The sequence below is a fragment of the Anabas testudineus genome, chromosome 5 (genome assembly GCF_900324465.2).
Source record: "Anabas testudineus chromosome 5, fAnaTes1.2, whole genome shotgun sequence".
In the NCBI taxonomy this organism is placed as follows: domain Eukaryota; kingdom Metazoa; phylum Chordata; class Actinopteri; order Anabantiformes; family Anabantidae; genus Anabas; species Anabas testudineus.
In genome coordinates this window covers 6,195,522-6,213,897 of record NC_046614.1, presented here as the reverse complement: position 1 = coordinate 6,213,897, position 18,376 = coordinate 6,195,522, and the positions used below count along the sequence as shown (strand labels likewise).

Here is an 18,376-nt window from a genome sequence, read left to right as displayed (position 1 = left end):
ACAATGCCTCTGTTATGTGCCGGGAGTGTTAACTCCCCCCAAGTTCCTGCTCTACATTACAATATGTCTAAAGTAATAACACCAAGAAAATTATGATCTTTCATGTCTTCATTGAGATCAACCATAAAACTTCACAGTGCAACTGGAAGAAGTATGTGAACCCTCTGAATAATGACCTCAAAAAGCTAATTAGAGTCAGGTGTTAGCATAAGTTAAGAAAATTAGTGTGAAGGTGTGGACTAGGCAAAAGCCGCTCAAACTTTTTGAAGAATACGCTTATGTTAGCCATGCCTCACCTAAAAGATCTTTCAGAGGATCTACGATCAAGAATTGTTGATCTCCAAAAAGCTGCAAAGGGTTACAGAGTGATTTCAAAGACTTTATTTACCTTATTTATTTACCAGCCTACAGTTGGGCAAGCAATCTACAAATGGACACACTTTGGAACTGTGGTTACACCAAGAAATGGGCTTCACATACTTTTTCCACTTTCAATGTGAGGTTTTTATTGTTTTACTCAATAAAGACATGAAAGATCAGAGTTTTTGTGTTATTATTTTAGGCACACCATATTTGTGTAATACTCTTGACTTAAATGTAGATCAGATCACATTTTATGACAAAGGAGTGCAGATACATAATTTTTCTTGCCACTGTACAAGTGTAAACCTACTGGAGTTAGGATACAGCTGGGATTCGATCTCCCGTCTCTCTCATAGAGAGCAGCAATCTCTACTGTTTTTCCCAGCTGTGTTCCTTGAAAAAAACACGGATGAGTCTTTAGCCCAATTGGGCTTGATACTCCACTTAGCCATATGCTCCTTCATATGTTCACTAGCATCCATCTTTCTGCATGTAACTATAAACCACTACAAAATGCACAGGGAGGTTGGAATTGAACTCCTTAAGTTGAAAACAGTTGAAAACAAACTCATTTTGTGACCAGCCTCAGTGATAAAGATACAAATCAGTGAGTAACAGCAAGAGAAAAAGTTGAAGTGAAGAGTTTGAGTGGTCACAGTTGTTTGAGGTTAACCCAATCAATTATTTCTTCTTCCACAATGTTTGATATTGTAGACATGTATTAACATGTTCCTTTGTCCATCTTTTTTTAAGTAAATTTCCATCTAACATAGAAAAAAAAAAACGTATGACCTTTGAAAAACAATGCTCTACTTTGTGGAGTTTGGATCATACCAGTTCTTAAAACTCCAGTTTTCTTTTGTTTTGGGATATACTCTAAGTATATCTGTTTGTAACAGAAGAGTTTCCACAACATGCCCTGTGTGTTATGCTAACTCTACTTGGTTGAGGCCACATCTTTTCTCTGAGAGTCTCTCTTGCTAAAGCTCACATCTTTATTTGTCTATGTATATAGTAACTTTAGGCATATTAGTGCCCTTGTATTGTCAACTTAAGTGCCAAATCTGTTACTCATTGACAAATTCTTATCACATGTCCTGTGAATTTCTGAGTACTTTGAGCCTGTGGAGCTCATTGGGGAAGTACCAGATTCTCCAGGGGTAAACATGGTTGTCACATGTGGTTACATGCACAGGCAACTGAAGAAATTTGATATCTATCCATTATGTAGGAACTAAAGACATTACAGATAAACTAGCTTATCACATCTGTATTGAATTTCACCCACTTTCATTGTGTAACATCTACTTGGGATTTCACCACAGATAGTGTGTGTGCCCACTTTCCATAGAGCTTTCCAGCTACAGGAGACCTGCTGAGGTAGGGTGGATGTTAAAAGTCTGCTATATAACAGTGTACGACAACACGGAATTGACCTAAAGTGTTTCACATCAGGGCAAAGCACTGTTTTGTCTTATGGGTTGGCCCAGGGCAAATGTACCATTAAATGGAACAAAAGCTTTACTTAAACCTTGTTGTCCCTCAGGGTCAACTAAGAGCCTTCTCTAAGCAGGATGTCTAGGTATGCTGAGTGGAGAGGAACACAAAATGATTTGCCTTCTCATTTAGCAATGTAAGGATATAGTAGTGCACCAGCCTTCAAGCTATGGTAGTCACACTGACACTTCAAACTTCCTTTTACTGATTGTTGAAGGTCTCCAGATTTCTTTAAGATTCAGAGACATTACGCAGATTTTGATTTATTAATAGCTAATGGGTGAGATCTATTAGCTATTAATAAACCAAAATCAGCTGTCATAGCTGTTATATTATTTGTGTGAGAATATACCAAAGCTTTTAGACTTTCAAGAGGGGATGTTGGGTTTTATTTAAGTCTGATGTAATTTAGGGAAGCTAAACAACAAATGTAGAAACCTCCTCCAAATGTTAACATGTCTGGTATTGAATTAAATAAAAAACAGAAGTGGAAATGTTAAACCTTAATTTCTATGTCAGTTTCTACTTAAGGGATTTTTTGAGAGACATCGTAAGGAAACCAAACACACAAAAACAAAAGTATTAAAAACCCCAAACAAAACAGACTTCCCCTGATATTCTGCTGAGTTGTGTAGGATAAATCATCAGTGAGTCTATTTAGGAAATGTCTTATACAGAAGATAAAGTTGTTTTTTTTGTTTTTTTTTAATGAGTAATACTGTCTCATGCTTTTTATCTCCCACCACTCTGAGGACGTAGCCACAACATTTTTACACATGCTGGAAAGACTTGTTATATCTCTACACTCCCAGGGTGGTAAGCTCAATTTTCAGTTCATTCCAGATGTTGTTTTAAGTCTGCCTATAATAATAAGGAAGTTTTTCTTCTTTGCAAAAAAACTTTGCACTTTGAACTAATGTTCTTGTTATGTGTTTAACTGCTTTCATTTGGTTAGCGGTGACAGTGTTCTTATTTCATTTTTATCTTTGAACTGGTTCTCATTCCATATCTCACTCTTATGACACTTTACTATATTCTTAAGAACTAGACTACAGATGCAGTTGTATGTCTCACTGATGCAGTTTATCCATCTTTTTTTTTATTTGAGCTGTTATAGAAACCCTGTTAAACTTCCCTCTGATGCTTTGGTACGCTGGAATATCTCCAGTGTTTCCATGAAGAATGGCACCAATGTGAAATGGCCTCATTCAGGCTCCTGACTGCCTCAGCTAACTTCCTGCATTAAGAGATGGTCTTTTTAATGACAGTTTCAGGGTTTTCTAGTCCCATCCAGTTTTAAAGGGCCATTCTTTTTGTGATCATATATCTGAGACTGACTGGAACAGGTGTTTGGAGGATCCAGTTCTAATCGTGTCATCTAGACAGTAATGGGATCTGGCTCTCCCAAAAAGAATTGTAGGTATACTTTCAACTTCCAGAGGTGGGTCCCTCTGGAATTCAGTCGGCTTTGGCCTCATCCTGTCCCATCAGAATGATCCTGGTGGCTGTCCTCTAACCCAGCTCAGCACTCCTCTGATCGGGTGCAGGATACGCAGACATGCACAGCTGGTAGACATCTTGGCTCAGGGTAGAGGTGCGCCGGGTCAGCTGTTGTAGGACAGTTGGTGCTTACAGAAACTAGGGGGCAAAAATAGTTTTTCAAAAATAGGAATTTATGTAGGATCGCTCAACCTGAAAGAGGAAAAATTATTTTCTACCTTGGTGAAGTGGATACAACGCTGTCTTCAGCAGATCCTCTTTGTCTTTTCAGTTTCCTTCCTCTACGCAAATTGCAGTGCTCCTATTGGGCTGTGCTCTGAGGTGTTTTTGTAGCAGAAGTTTGGCCTGTGTGACCTAATTTCCTCTTCCTGTCCGCCAATGTTAATAATAACTCCTGTTTTTCAGACCCCACCATTCCCAGGAGGTATATTTAAGAACTGGATCCATCCATATTCCTATCTGCCAAAGAGACTCAGCTGATGGCTTTTCCAACAACAGTTATTCCAGACAGGAAAGAAAAAAGAGACTGAACATCTGCTGACAGCAAGGTCCCCTCAGTATATTTAGTTGATCTTTGAGACAACCTGACCACAGCAAAATTTAGAGCGGTGACAGAGGTATCTGGGTCTGTGTTTGTGGGTGTGAGACACCAGAGCTGCTGAAACTAATTGCAATTTGCTGACCATTAAGTTGATTTGCACCCCCAGAGGCCAATCAGATTATCCCACTGGTTTCCAAAGTGCCTGTACATTTCTCCTCCATCTTCCTAAAGGTGTGACATGATAGCCCCAAGCTCTGAATGAAGGGGTTTGTAAGTGCGTATGTGAGTGTACCAGAGGTGTGCAAATTTACTGATTGTTTCTGGTCACTGGTCGCTTGAGCAATAATTGAAACTGAGATTATCTCTTAAATGCCAACTTCTTTAGAAACATCTAGAGAGAATTCTTGCACTCCCATTGCTAATTATGTCTCTTTTAACCTCAGTGATAAATTGCTGTGCAAAATCCCCTACTTTAGACAACATTCAACCAACACCTGACTGCTAGGCTGCTAGCAGGCAACACACCCTTTCTAAACAACTTTCATTATGGTTAAAATACAGTCCAGACCTGTTCAGTGTTACGTAAGAGCCTGTGTGCTCGCCTGATTGACTCTGGAGATGGCTCTTCTAGTTTTTAGCTTTCGCCCTCTCCTCTTTCTCACCCCTCTCTTTGCACTCTATTGCTGTCAATGAGGGGGTGTCTCTGTGACAATGGTACAGCCATTGATTGTTTGAAGTGCCCCACACTGTCGCAAAGGCCTCTGAATGAGTCTTGTGGCATGCCAGTCTTCCCGCTCATTCCCTTGCTGCACTCTCCCACGACTAATCCCCACCCCTTCTCATTTACACTCATTTGTGCTAGTCTCCCTAACTCTACTCTCCTTTAGCCCTTTCCCACCTACCCCACCTCCCTATCTCCCTCACCATTGTGCCGTTCATGTCTCCCTTTTATCTGGTGGTTGTATTCATACATTTATTTAGTTCACCTGGGGTTTAGTGATATGCAACTGTTGTTCTAGCTGTGTAGTGGGATTAGAAACTTTGTATAGAGTTTGAAGACTCAACCATAGGGTTGTTAGGGATGACTACTGCCCACCATGTGATTTTGATGTTCACATCACACCAAACACTCTGCTGACAACCAAAATAATGTTCTAGAGCTTGAGGGGGTTAACTCACTAGACCTTTGCTCAGCCTGGCTGGGAAAAAGGCAAGCAAACAACAGAGAAGACAAAGCCAGAAAAAAAAATCCCTCTTTCCAGCACTACAAGTTGGACATAACAGGTTGCTCCTTGTGGGCCTACGGATTTGGTTAATCTTTATTCCATGAAAAATGTGCTGCTTGATGTTTCTACAGAATTCATAATTGATATAATTTAGTGTTTGAGTAGATGTGAAATAATAAAATTCAACAGTGTTGTGTTTTTTTACATGAGGAGGACTATTTTCATCCAAAGATATTGGAATTTCCATGGATAAAGTCAAACATTTTGTTAAGCTGTATATAAGCCCGGTATAAGTAAGATTTGTCTCAAGCTTCCACACATCATGTGAATATTACATTAGGCATTTCCTGTTAGTGCTACATATGGAGAAGCCCTCTCTCTAACCCTTAAAAGGACCGCCTTAGACAGGAAGCGGTGGACACAACTATCTCAGTCAGTCCTCACAAAGTATGTCCCCTGCCAAGAACATAGGCGACTCATTTATGTTTTTTGCTGTCATAAAATGATCCCAACTGATGTTTGTAAGATGCGTGATCAACAAGATTTTATTTGTTTGTGTATAATAGTTCAATAATTTGCTTATTGAGTTTTTTGTGTGAGGTCTGCTGTGGTCTTTGGCTGTCCAATTACAAAAAGCTTTGATGTTTCTTGTGTGAGCTATTCCTGCCTTAGAAAACTAGTGCTAAATGGTCAGTTGTCTGTCAGCTGCCGAGGTGGGAATTATCTTTCTAGCACTTGTATCAGCTCCTCTTGTTTAACAAGGCCAAAGTGGGAAAATATACACATTTCAAAGAGTACACTGTCAATGGCAACAATAGATTCTTACATTTGCAGCCGCCACCTATGAACCCCCTCCTCTCTACCCTGTAAAACCATACACAATCACACTTGTTCGCTACAGCTAAACAGTGGTTGTTTGAGGTAAATCCCATCTGTCAGAGCTTCTTGTCTTTACACGTGTCTGGGTTGGTGTTATGTGTTAGGCAGTAAACTCTCCATTGGTGTCCATGAGGTGAGGCCTTTGGAGTGTTCCCAACAAACGTGGTGGTGGAAGGCTGTCCTGGTGCTGTGCCAGGTGGCTGGGAACCAGCTGTTTATAGGCCTTGCCTGGATGACGAATCTATGGGACTGTTTGAAGATGAGAGCCTGTTTACATTCAAACAACTGAAGCAGTGTGACTCACTCTATAGGCTAGGGTGACACACAGTCTTGAGAGAGTGAGAACTAAAGGAAGTTTGCTGCTGAGTCCAGGACCTCAGGGGAATTGTTTCAGCATTGTTCCAGAGAGATGTGGGGAGGAGAGGGGGGTCAATCCACCTCTTTCTCTCCTCCCCCTGCGTCCTCTTCCTGCCGTTACAGCCCAACTGTAGCAACTGAGTCATAGTGCTCTTGGAAAAGGGAAGCCTTTGAGCTCTAGCTCTACACTGCTCTGTGTTTGTTTGGATTTACAAGGACAGAAGGTGATCAGCTTTGATCTAATTAATTACCTCAGTGAATGTTAAGTAGAGCTTGGGAGGAGAAAAGGTAGGTCTCCTTTGCTTGCCTTCAAACTTATTTAGGTCTTAGATTAAGAAAAGAAGTAAATTGTATATCCTGTACTGCATGTGTCTTACAACATGTGCCAACAGCACCAATGTGTGTATATGCAATAATGCGTGCTTTAGACACTCTCATTGGTTTAAGAGGGAACGTTTTTGATCAGTTGAATCCTGATTGCAGTGGAAGATTACCAGGCAACAGCAGAGAGTAGGACCCGACTATAGCAACATGACAAGACTGATAGCAGATTGTTTTACGTTGCCAGGATTAGCAGTGGGCCATTGGTTTTGAAGTTAGTTTAGCTGCTTGATCAAAAAGAGAAGAATTAACCTTTAAACCCAAGCAAAACTCTCAGCTGTGAACTACTATAATCCTCAGATCAATTTCTTTTCATGTGACCTTCTGGTTTACTGTCCAAATGTTTATCCACTGATTCAAATGGGAGAATTAATGCCATGTGGCCCAGTTTCAACCAGTTTCTAGTTCACACTAATACTACCAGCCAACATACAATATATACCTGCTTATATTACCTGAAGCTTTATTCACGTGTTAAAACTACATGGACTGTGGATAGGTTTTGGTGAGATGTTTTCACTTACTTTTTAGGTTCTTGGTTTGCATAACACACACAGAAGTTATTGTCTCATGGGTTTGACAAGCCTATTATGACTGCCAGACTAAAAATGGAGTAAAGTCTTTGGAGGTCAGTGAAATATTTGGAGAAGAATCTGTGGATTGCTGCTGCTTTTCCCAGCCATACCAACCTTAGATTTTCTAAAATAGATTAAATATAACAAATGACTCCATGCCTTGGCCTCATTGAATAAGATGATTTATGGTTATGTCTGGAAACTAAAACAACTTGTATTGAAGGTTTCATGTCTTTATTGCTTTGACTGATATAGAAATTATTTATGTTTTCTCTTAACCAGGGATGCTTCTCAAAGATGGCAACCTGCACCAGGTTCTAAGGCAGCCATGTTGGTGAAAGTGAACAGCATGAGTCGTGGCCATCCTAGCCCAACTTTACAGCAGCAGCAGCAGCATTTCCAGAATAGTGCACACAGCAAAGCCAACACCATCACCCTGCACCCCTCTAGCAACAGTGCCCAAGGAGGACACCTAAGCTCCACCCAGGGATATAAAACTGCCCCTTCTGGCAAAATGTCAGCTGACACACGTCAGGCCCATCACCTAAGAAAGGCCAGTAATGGCAGCTTCTGCTTAGTGACATCAGGCAGTAGTCATCCCAGTCCGCTCCTTCACAGGTCCCAAACCAGCACACCACGTCCTGCCTCTCCCCAATATGGTTGCACTGCCCCAATTTATGATGAACCAGTCTCAGACTGTCCCATATATGATGAACCCCCAATAGACATGGAGGTAGAGGGGGCACATATGTACAACGGACAACTTCTGTCCCGCCTAACACCTACCCATAGCCTCCAAAAGTCCAGACTTCTACAGCACCCTGGTTCATCTCATCCAGGTTCCAGGCATAAAAGAAATCCTTCTTCCTCTGATTACAGCCCAGCTGGTCTGGAGTGCATCAAGCACATGGTCAATGTGGACCCCAAACTTGGGCACCCATCTGGCTCCCCTGTACTTACACGTGCCCCTTCTCCTACTTCCAAACAGGACTCTGTCTTGATCCAGTCTCATCCCCAGCCACATCCCCAGCTTCAGGCCCATTCTTTGCCCCAGACTCGAGGTCAGTTACGGGACAGAGATGCAGGGACCCCGAGCCCAAGTACACTGCACAAAAAGCAAAATTGGCGGGTCCTGGAAGCTACCGTACAGCGTGCCATGGAGGCACGGCATAGCAGGCAGAGTAGCCAGGCCTCACAGGACTTCCCTTCCTCAACCCCACAGGCCGCAGCAAACTATCAAGACTCTGGTTATTCCACAGGGCCTTCCCCAAGTCTGAGAAGAAAGAGCAGGAGGAGAGTAGGAGCCAGTGGTGGTGCAGGGGGCAGGCCAGGATCCGTAGGCAGCAGCGGGGAACTGTGTGCCCTTAACGAGAGACTGATGGCAGAAATGAGAGAGGTTGTGAGTCGCTCTAACACAATGAGGGAAATGAGAGTAGGGATGGACCCAGAGATGGGGGAGAGGGTTGTTGTTCCTCGGACGCGGTCCCCTGCAGACTCACTAAGGTGGTACGGAGTTGGGGCAGGGGGTTCAGCAGGCAGGTGTGGATCACGAGAGGACCTCACTGGGGCTCCCCGGTCACTGAATAGGACCACTAACCATGGCAACCCTACCCTGACCCCTCTGGAGATACCAGGGAGGCAAAAAAGGACCTATGAAAAGGTGGACACCTTGGAGATAAGTGTGAATAGCCAAGCCAACCTGTCTTCACCAGATACTCCAGGACCACCCTCCCAGGTAATGCCACCACTTACCTTTGTGTGTATGTGGGTGTGTGGGTGGGGGGTGCGTGCGTGCGTGTGTAATAAAAACAAAACGACAAAACAGAGATTCTGAGAGAAAATAACTTGCCATTGTGATGCGTGTGACTCAGCAGGTCTGCTTGAGTTGAGCTCTGTTGTCTCTAAAGGCTTTCTCCAGATATACTATGAGATCAGAACATAATTTAGTCTCACTGTGTTAAATAAGGGCAAGTCCTGTGTGAATAATTAGAGGTATTTTTAGTTGCTGCTATTATAATGTTGAGTGTAGTCCTAATAGCTGTGTGTGCAAGAATGAATAGATAATTTGGCTGAATAGAAATATTATTTACTTCTCTGCAACAGAACATTAAAAATAAATCCAACAGAACAAAATATTTATTTTTACATTTTTCACAGAGACACATGCACATGATCAAATATGAAAGAGCTGTTTGACTCTTCATGGTCATATAAGCAGCACCATGTGAACCTAACAGAATCACAGCCCTACCTCCATATATTGTTTCAGAGGCAGTTCTGTTGCATCTGTGCAACTATAATAATAAGGCTGCTCTGTCTTTTTGAAAATAACAGAGCATTTTGTGAGTATTGGATCTTACATTCCCGTTTTGAGTTCCTAAATATCCCTAGGACACTAGGCAGTGGGCAGGCTGGGCATCGCCGACCATAATGGCCACAGTCCCAGCATTACCTGTCATCCTCTTACCATCGTCCATCTGCTCTGCACTACAGGTGCCGTATACTCATATGCCAGCCCTGTCCTGGATATCTGGGGCTCATGCCAGGCCAGAGAGATTCAGGACATGGCTTCCCTTGGTCAGGAAGGAGGGCCACTGTGGCCCATATGGCCCAGGCATGGCAGGGAGAGGAAAGGGAGGAGGAAGGGGAGGCAGGCATGTACCAAGGCATATTGGTACCACTGTTACTTTAGTGCACTGAGCAGGCCCCTTAAGTCTGTTCTGGAATGTTCTTCAGACTTGCTGTTATATCACTCTCACAATGACAGATTATGACGTGCTGTGTGTGAGCCACGCTAAATTTTCCATATTTGAACAGTTTGTTCTTGCAGAAAACCTTTGAACCTGACCATTTTAATTAAATGTTAATTCTTCAAGTTTTGCGAAGTTCAAAGCATGTTTCACTGTTTTATACTGGTCAGTAGTGCTGGGGAAGCTATCTGTAATTGACAGAACATTCAGGATTTAAAAAAAAAAAAAAACCTTGTAATTAATTACAGAGTGAAGTTGTTTTGCCCTGTTACAGTAGCTCTCAATTCAGGGAGGAAGGAAAGGAAAAGGAACACCAACACAAATACAAAAAACAAAAAACAAAACACAGAATATATACGCAGAATATGTCGATGAAAATAGGTTAATAGTAATAGTCCAGGGTGGAAGGACAACAAATATATGACATAAATACTGTGCCATTCCCTAGCTTTTTGTGTTTGATCTTCTGGAGTTGACCTCTCTCATCCATCTATTGTATGAACCTGCTGCCAAAGCTGGAAATCAGATCTGCCCCATTTGATGGAGAAACCAAAATTTAATCTAAAGTCCAGTTTGTCTGGCACTCATGTGCTCCATATTACTTCAGGGTCCCTCCAGAGAAATGGCAATGCATTTTATGTTCCATTAGTATATTTGAGCTTTGATTCAGGCTTGGGTTTTGTGTTGTTCCTGGCGGTTTGTATAGCATATCTGGATTACTGGCCTTCTCTGTTAAGGGAGCTATGGTACTCCTTATGGTCATAAACTCAATCACAGGGATCACAGGGAGGTTTTGCGTAGAGCATAACTCAGTTTTCAGTGGAAGTGAGCCTGGTGTGGGGAGGGGCAACAAGAACTGTTAGGCCACTATTGGTTCAAACTCTGCTAACGCCAGGGTTCATGAGGATTTTGGGAGATTTTACCCCCACTACAATTCTTTTCTGGAATTAGGAAATTAATATGTTGATCCTGCAGCAATTTCCTCTGTAGGCCTCACACTCAAGAATAGGTAGAAGGCACCCAGCACTTTTGCCTTATCTCCTCTGTCTCCTCTATTGCTGTCCTGCCATCTTATCCTCCTCTTTATATCTCTTCTTCTCTATTTCATGTCCTCTTGTTTCCCTGCAGGTGGGCACCCTAGAGTTGCAGGCTCAGTTGGAGAGCCGGAAGAAAGGCATGGTGGACGGCCGGACTGCTTCTCTGGGCCCTCACCGCCCTGCCAACCATGACAACAGAGATGGAGGTGATGGTACAGGAGGAAGAGCAGGAGGATCCTCCTACCAGCTCTCCTATGCCACCCTACGGCAACCCCCACCTCCTGACATGGGCATGGAGGACTGGGCCAGCAAGCACCTCAACATGCACACGCAAGGCCTCTTCCGTCGCCGTGTTTCAATCGCCAACATGCTTTCATGGAACCGCGGATCCATTAAAAAACCCATGCTTGTCACTAGCAACCGAGCTGTTAGGAAAGAGGCCTGCGAGATGTTCAAGTTGGTACAGGCCTACATGGGAGACAGACCATCGCGTCTGGATCGCCGTCACTGTGCCCTGCTCATCGTCACCAAGTGCTGGGACATGCCAGGGCTGAGGGATGAGCTGTATGTGCAGCTAGTAAGGCAGACCACAGGCAACGCCAGCCCCAGAAGCTTGGCAGCAGGTTGGGAGCTTATGGCTGTCAGCTTGGCCTTCTTTGCCCCCTCACCCAAGTTCCGCTGCTACCTAGAGGGCTACATCCAGAGACACACGGAGCCCACTAGCGACAAGAAATGTGAGTCTCAGACTGAGCAACAGGGTGGGTCACCTTTTTTTTCTTCTGTACCTCCCTGTGTTGTCTGATTGTTAGCATTGTTTATGTAGGACAGGGAGTTGTCTCTTTGTTAAATAACATTTTCTTCTTCTCCTCTCCATTTTCTTGTGAAATTGTAATTTCATTTAGTCAGTATGAACGTGCCAGAAAGGCCAGTATTGTTTTTGATGAGCCTATTAATCTGATAGTTGATTCTGTGTTTATCTAGCTGATCATCAGAAAATAAAGCTTTTCTATTTTTTTCTGTGTCATAGTGACTCAGTTCATATTGGAACAGCAGGAACTAAAGCTGAAGAAGAATTCAAAGTCCAGAAAAAAGCGAAAGCAAAACACAGATGAGGAAGAAGGTAAATCTTCACTTCATGTTCACTTCAGTCTTTTGTCCAAAATATCACTTTAGGAGCATTTGATTCACTTGGTTGTCCATCTGTGAAAACTATCAGGTGTGGAGGAGTCATAAAAATGTTTTTCTACTCTCTTAATAAGTTGTGCAGAGTCTTTAAGAAATGCAAGCCATTGCAAATCAAGACTTTCTCAGTGTAGAGTGACCACTCTGAGTGGGATGGAAAATTTAGTGTAGTACTGTGCTGTGCAGTGGGTCAGATGATTATGTTCTGATGCACTTTCAGATGCATTGAATGGGATTTACAGAGAGTTGAGTTGAAAAAAAATATGTAGGATGAGAATTTCAGAAGGTTCTGTCTACACACAGTGGACAACACTGTGAGTCATACAGTATTAGTGGTCTTGCCACTTGCATGTCAAAGTGCCATTAAAGAGGATACCTACTCACTGCCACGTGCCCTCATTAACCAGCCCACACTGCCAGCTCAGATGATGTCGTCACCGGAAAGGAACCCGATTGTCGCACAGTAGACACTTCAGCAGCAGCCTTGTACTTGAGTGACTCAGTGCTTAACACTGTAAAAGGTCCAGCTGACTAAGAGGCCAAAGAGAAAAGCCTACTGCACATTTGTAAAAGTTTAGAGGGAGGAATCTTGCTGAAAGCCAACAACAAGAACAAAAAAATGTCTCATGTCCCAAAACAGCATAATGAAAGCTCCTGTTTGCTTGATGGATGGAGGAGCTGGAACATTGTGTTTGACCAGAGCAACAAGCAGCTGTGAGCAGCAGGAGTGGGAGTTTCGTGTGGGAACTAGAGGCCTCTTGTCAGAGCAAGCCTGTGGTGGGCTTTGAAACTGACTTCTTTAGGCTCAAGGCCTGGGATAGGTCGGTTTCAGCCAGCATTTGGATGAGCATCTCATAAACAATAACCAAGACAAGACCTCAGCATCCATACATGGCTCTGTGTTTTGCTCTGAAGTTTATCTTCGGTGTATTTGTAGACAGGTGTCGTAGTGTTTTCAGCCTGGTACATTACGCTCAAACACAAATGAGCTTGTATTCCTCCTGGGTTTTCCTTGCCTGGTTGTTTCAAGCCATCAAACATGATGTAAATACAGACCACCGGTAGTGAAGTCTTGTTTTTCTCTGTATGTCTGTACAGCTTCTGTGTTGGGAGCCTTGGGAAAAAGCCTGTTTTTGCCAAGATCAAGGGCAAATTATTGGTATGATCTCTCTAATTGGACATAATTATAGTCAAAAACTGAGAGATTTGCAGCAGTTGTGAGCATGCATAGAAGTCACCTGTTTGCTATTAATCTGGGGGCTTTGACTATAGGGAGCACGCTGGAAAGTGTTTGCTACTTTTTAAAATTTGTAAGTAAGTTTGTCCATCTGGCCCTGGTTCAGGTGCCTGACATAGTGAACATTCTGGGAATTGGAGTAGACCCCATGAGATTAGCATTTGGCGTGATCTCATCACCACAGAAATGTATTTTTATGAGCACGCATAATCAAAGTTTTTTGTGTCTAGTTTGAGAATGTAAAGAGAATTTCTAGGGACTTTTTCCGGGACAGATTGGGTTCTGCTGCTGCTTGACTCTCTTGAAGTACATGCCACCTCTGAAAACAATGGTGTTCCTCTAATGTAGTTCACCAAATAGAAATCTGGGTCCTACAGTAGCTACTTAGGGCAGGTAGGAGACAGGGAGCCTCTGTGCTTTTCATTCTCTCCGGAGGCCTTTTTGTCTGTGTACACTGATGAATCACCTCAACGCTGGATGTGTAGGTCGGATCCTGTCTCTAAAGCTTTTGTTCAGCAGCAGTAAATCTTCCCTCAGCCTGACAGTTTAACCAGGCCTGCTCTAATCCCCATATACCCGAATCACACCGTCAACATGTCTCTCCTGTTACCACTGCCTGCCTCTCATACTTTATATGACATCTGTGGGAAAAACAGCTTTCCCTGTTTGTGGGAAAGAATTCAAATCATTTATTATTCTGTGTGTTCAGTCTTGTCTGATGCTTAAGGGTTTTACTTAGGGTCTTTGAGGATACAGATAGGGTGTGTATATTGTTTCTTGTGGAGTTGGGTTTCATTGTCTCTGAGCCCTGAATTTGCCTTTTCTGTCACCCTACAGGTCTGCCTATCAGCACATATGCCAAGTTCTGCCATCGGAAACTGCAGAAGGTGGCTATTACTGGAGGCAAAAAGGTAAGCCAGGAGCTTCAAATAAAAAGTAAAAATTTAGATGTTGCATGTTTATACAATTGAAATTTACTTGAAGGAAAAATAGGACAAGTGAGTGAATTTGAAAGTTGTGATTTGCATCTGAGTCATCCTAGATATCGTCACAGAGAGAAACATAATTACAGACACACTGATACAATCACAGGTAGAGACATAAACACAAATCCAGTCATAGTAGCACAGCTGCTAACACAGCCATGATTAGAATCAGTCTCTAGTACTCCCAGGCAGTAAATCTTCTCTTTTGCTTACCTCTCACACTTCCAGGGGTTGCGTAAGCCCACCTTGGAGGAGATCGACCACAGTAGGCGCGCCATCGTCACCCCGTCCCTGTTCGGTAGTTCTCTGGAGGAGGTGATGGAGAGGCAGAGTGAGCTCTTCCCAGACAGGAAACTTCCGTGGGTGCAGGTTCAGCTTTCTCAGTATGTCCTGGCTCTAGGTGGGGCTCAGACAGAGGGCATCTTCAGGTAAGACAGACCAAACTCAGCTAATTACATGCCTCTACTTGAACAGTGTGAGACAGATGGAATTTAGGAAATTAGAAGGGGATCTTATGTACTGCATGTGCGTGAGTGTGTGTGTTGTATGTATAGTCTATTTAAACAAATGTGTGTGGTCTTCTGTATCCCCTTATTTCAAAGTAGGTTCCTCTTGTGTACAGTACACAGAACAGACTGCAGAGCAAACACCTCTTATTTGCTCCTGAGTCTGTTTAATTTGCTACATCATAATATGGGTTTACATTAGTGCTCAGGCATACAAACTTGTGGGAGCTTCACAACTGTGTGTTTGTGTAAGGTTTTCTCCAGCAAATCTAATTCTGTAACATCTTGACTTGTTTAGAGAACGTTTGCTTTTCAGCAAACGTACCATATTCAGATCTCCCTGTGAAACTCAGCTTCTACAGGGTGACTTTTCTCAACAGTGTGTTATTTGGTTATGTTTATACTGTTTTTGTTTTGTTTTTAAAAGTACTGCAAACAAAGAACCGAGGACTTTCAGCCACCAGACCACATTTAAAGCCTACTGTGTGTGCATGTGTAATGTCTTTGCCATAGGGGCATGGAGACTGTGGTATGATGGAAGTAGAGGTCCCTCTTGTGGCCACTGATTGTTACTATGTTACTATGCTTGTTGTTTGTTTTCAGAGTGCCTGGAGACATTGATGAAGTGAATGCGTTGAAGCTCCAAGTCGACCAGTGGAGGATCCCAGAGAATCTCTCTGACCCTAATGTTCCCGGTGAGAAAGGATTTTTTAAAGTTTTATTTTTAGAAGTTTATGTTATATGTATTTAATGTGTGTTATGTGTATTTAACCCGTGACGCCTCATGGGGGCAGCCTGTCCTCAAAGTCTTAAAAAAAGTATCTTTCTTTAAAGCTCTACATGAATGTAAAGGTTACATGCATATGCGACTCTGCATATTAAACAGTGTGTCCTTTTGTTTAGCCTCTCTGATGAAGCTTTGGTATCGGGAGTTGGAGGAACCTCTCATCCCCATGAACTTTTACAAGCAGTGTGTCAGTAACTGTGATGACCCGGTTGCAGCCATCGCTGTGGTGCAGTCTCTGCCTGAGCTCAACAGGCTGGTGCTCTGTTATTTCATCCACTTCCTGCAGGTAATAAACATGTTTTCATGGGTGTGTAATCCCCTTAAACACAGACAGTAATCTACCAGAAACTCCATTACTATCATAATTGCATGTTTTTGGCCACTGTCCTTGTACTATGTTGTATGTTGCGTTTGTAACACAAACATACTCCTATTGATCATATTAACTTCAGCTCTGAAAATAAATTTACTGATAAATGATTGTACGATTGCCTGTAGGTATTTGCTCAGCCATCTAACGTGGCTATAACCAAGATGGATGTGAACAACCTTGCCATGGTAATGGCTCCCAACTGCCTCCGATGCCAATCAGATGATCCACGGATCATCTTTGAGAACACACGCAAGGAGATGTCCTTCCTGAGAATGCTCATTGTTCACTTGGACACTAGTTTCATCGAAGGGGTGGTGTAGACACTGTAAACCACGGAGTCTACCTCGGGCTCTGAATCGGCTCTCCGGCTTTTCCAGTTAAACATTTAAAATCATACATAAACACTGTCTCTGTTCAAAACACACTGGAAATTTGGGTGATGAGATATTACACCTTTTACAGCACAAGGAGTGTGAAAATAGCTTGGACTTTGCCCTGTTGTGCTCTTTTCTTCTAACTCAGACAATACACATCACCTTAGGTTTCACTGTGTTCTTTGATACTAAAATCCACAGTGGTTTACTGTAAAGACTTTTCTAACCGCTGCATGTGAAAACAGGTGTACTATTTCATTTCTTACTCATTGAATCTGAGTCTTACAGTATTTACTTCAGTTCAGAAGTATTCACTTGCACAAAAACAGCAAAGATAGCGTTGGCGCTCATCTGTTATTTTTGTTAGCATTTGTTTTCGGCTGTGTGATTGTCAGTGTGAACAGAAGACATAGCCTTCTTTAATCATGTACAGATTGAAATTGAAAAAATAAACTCTTGTATAATACTGTCTCTGTAATAAGCTTGTCTGTGCTGTTTTCAGTAGTCATATTGATAGCTGGTTTCCTCGTACTTGGTTCTACGAGACTCACGATGCCACGCCATCAGAACTTGTGTGACGGTGAACAGAAGCTTCATTTCAAAGCACAAACTGGAAGGATGTGTGGCAAACACTTTCTAATGGATGAGTGATTTTTCTAAGCAAATGAACTTGGAAGTGCTTTGATTTTACAACTCTTTAGCACTCAGCTGAATCCAGACGGAAGTGTTGTAATTACTGTTTGTGTCATAGTGATGTGGGAGGCTAGTTATTCAGCTGTATTTTTTTTTTAATGTCTAAAAAATATATGTTTAAAATTGGAATAGTGTTCTATTTTGTTTGTCTGGAAGTTTTTTTTTTTTTTTTTTTTTTTTTTGGCTCAGGTTTTATGATAAAACGGGTGTCAGATGTGATAACTGTACATTGCCTCCCTTGCAGATTGAACATTTAATTAATTTACCACAAACCCCTGTGCTGAGAATGGATTATTGTACAAATGTCAAGCTCTATGAGAATCTACATTAAGCTTTTCTTGTCCCCTGTCAGGCTTTGGCTATGTAAATAATTCTGTATATATTATTAACTCTCAATTGTAGTTTAATGCTCCTGGTTAAGGGTGAAGGTAACAGTCGCTTTACAGAGCAATAAAAAAAGATGTTTTTGTAATTAACTGTTAACATTTCTCTGCTGTAACTGCCTGCCTTTTGAACATAGGACTGATTCAGACCACTTTCTGTGTGTGTGTATATGTGTGTTTACATACCTTCTTGGTATTATATGGAATTGCTGTCCATAATAAAAGTTTAATTGCAGTTTGGGTGCCTTGTTTTGTTTTTGTTTTTTAAGATAGAAAACATGCAACACAGACCTCAGACTTGAAGCTGCTACAACATATGTCTCAAAAGTGTCCGCTGGAGAATATTTAAGTCAGCACTAATTCTGAATTACACTATTTTGTATTCTACTGGTATTACAAACTCACTACTGAATCATAAAAAAGCACACGAATACACTAATAACAATCAAATAAAGTTAAATCAGATCATCATCAATTGGAGTTATAGGGATTTTAGGTTTCTTATTAAAAATACAGTCCATGTACAGAGTTTATGACATTAAAATCCATGAAACTTACAAAATAAGATAAAATAATATTCTGTGTTCTTTATTTTACATGATATGACTGTATTGGTGTGATTCAGAAATTCAAATTGTTTGTATCATTGTTTGTTGCTGAAATCAAATGCAGGTACTCTCTGTATTTGTCAATCTAGCAGAATTTCCCAAAGTTTCCCATAGTGCATCTCATGTCAGCTCCAGGTACAT

At 42.0% G+C, this 18,376-nt stretch overlaps 1 protein-coding gene across 3 annotated transcripts in view; it reads left to right on the top strand.

Moving 5' to 3' along the window:
• zgc:92107 (MyTH4 and RhoGAP_KIAA1688 domain-containing protein homolog) overlaps positions 1-17,862 on the top strand; it is a 29,878-nt gene extending 12,016 nt beyond the window's left edge. The window contains exons 1-9 of one of the 3 annotated variants that reach the window (XM_026347825.1): positions 5,818-6,651; positions 7,602-9,054; positions 11,198-11,864; positions 12,134-12,226; positions 14,363-14,436; positions 14,740-14,939; positions 15,621-15,712; positions 15,921-16,090; positions 16,303-17,862. In XM_026347825.1, coding sequence (XP_026203610.1) covers positions 6,623-6,651; positions 7,602-9,054; positions 11,198-11,864; positions 12,134-12,226; positions 14,363-14,436; positions 14,740-14,939; positions 15,621-15,712; positions 15,921-16,090; positions 16,303-16,497 — 2,973 coding nt within the window. In that variant the 5' untranslated portion in view covers positions 5,818-6,622 and the 3' untranslated portion in view covers positions 16,498-17,862. Of the gene's footprint in view, positions 1-5,817; positions 6,652-7,601; positions 9,055-11,197; positions 11,865-12,133; positions 12,227-14,362; positions 14,437-14,739; positions 14,940-15,620; positions 15,713-15,920; positions 16,091-16,302 lie in introns of those variants that run through there. The other 2 variants (XM_026347824.1, XM_026347823.1) reach the window with 2 other exon arrangements.
• Positions 17,863-18,376: the final 514 nt, after the last annotated feature.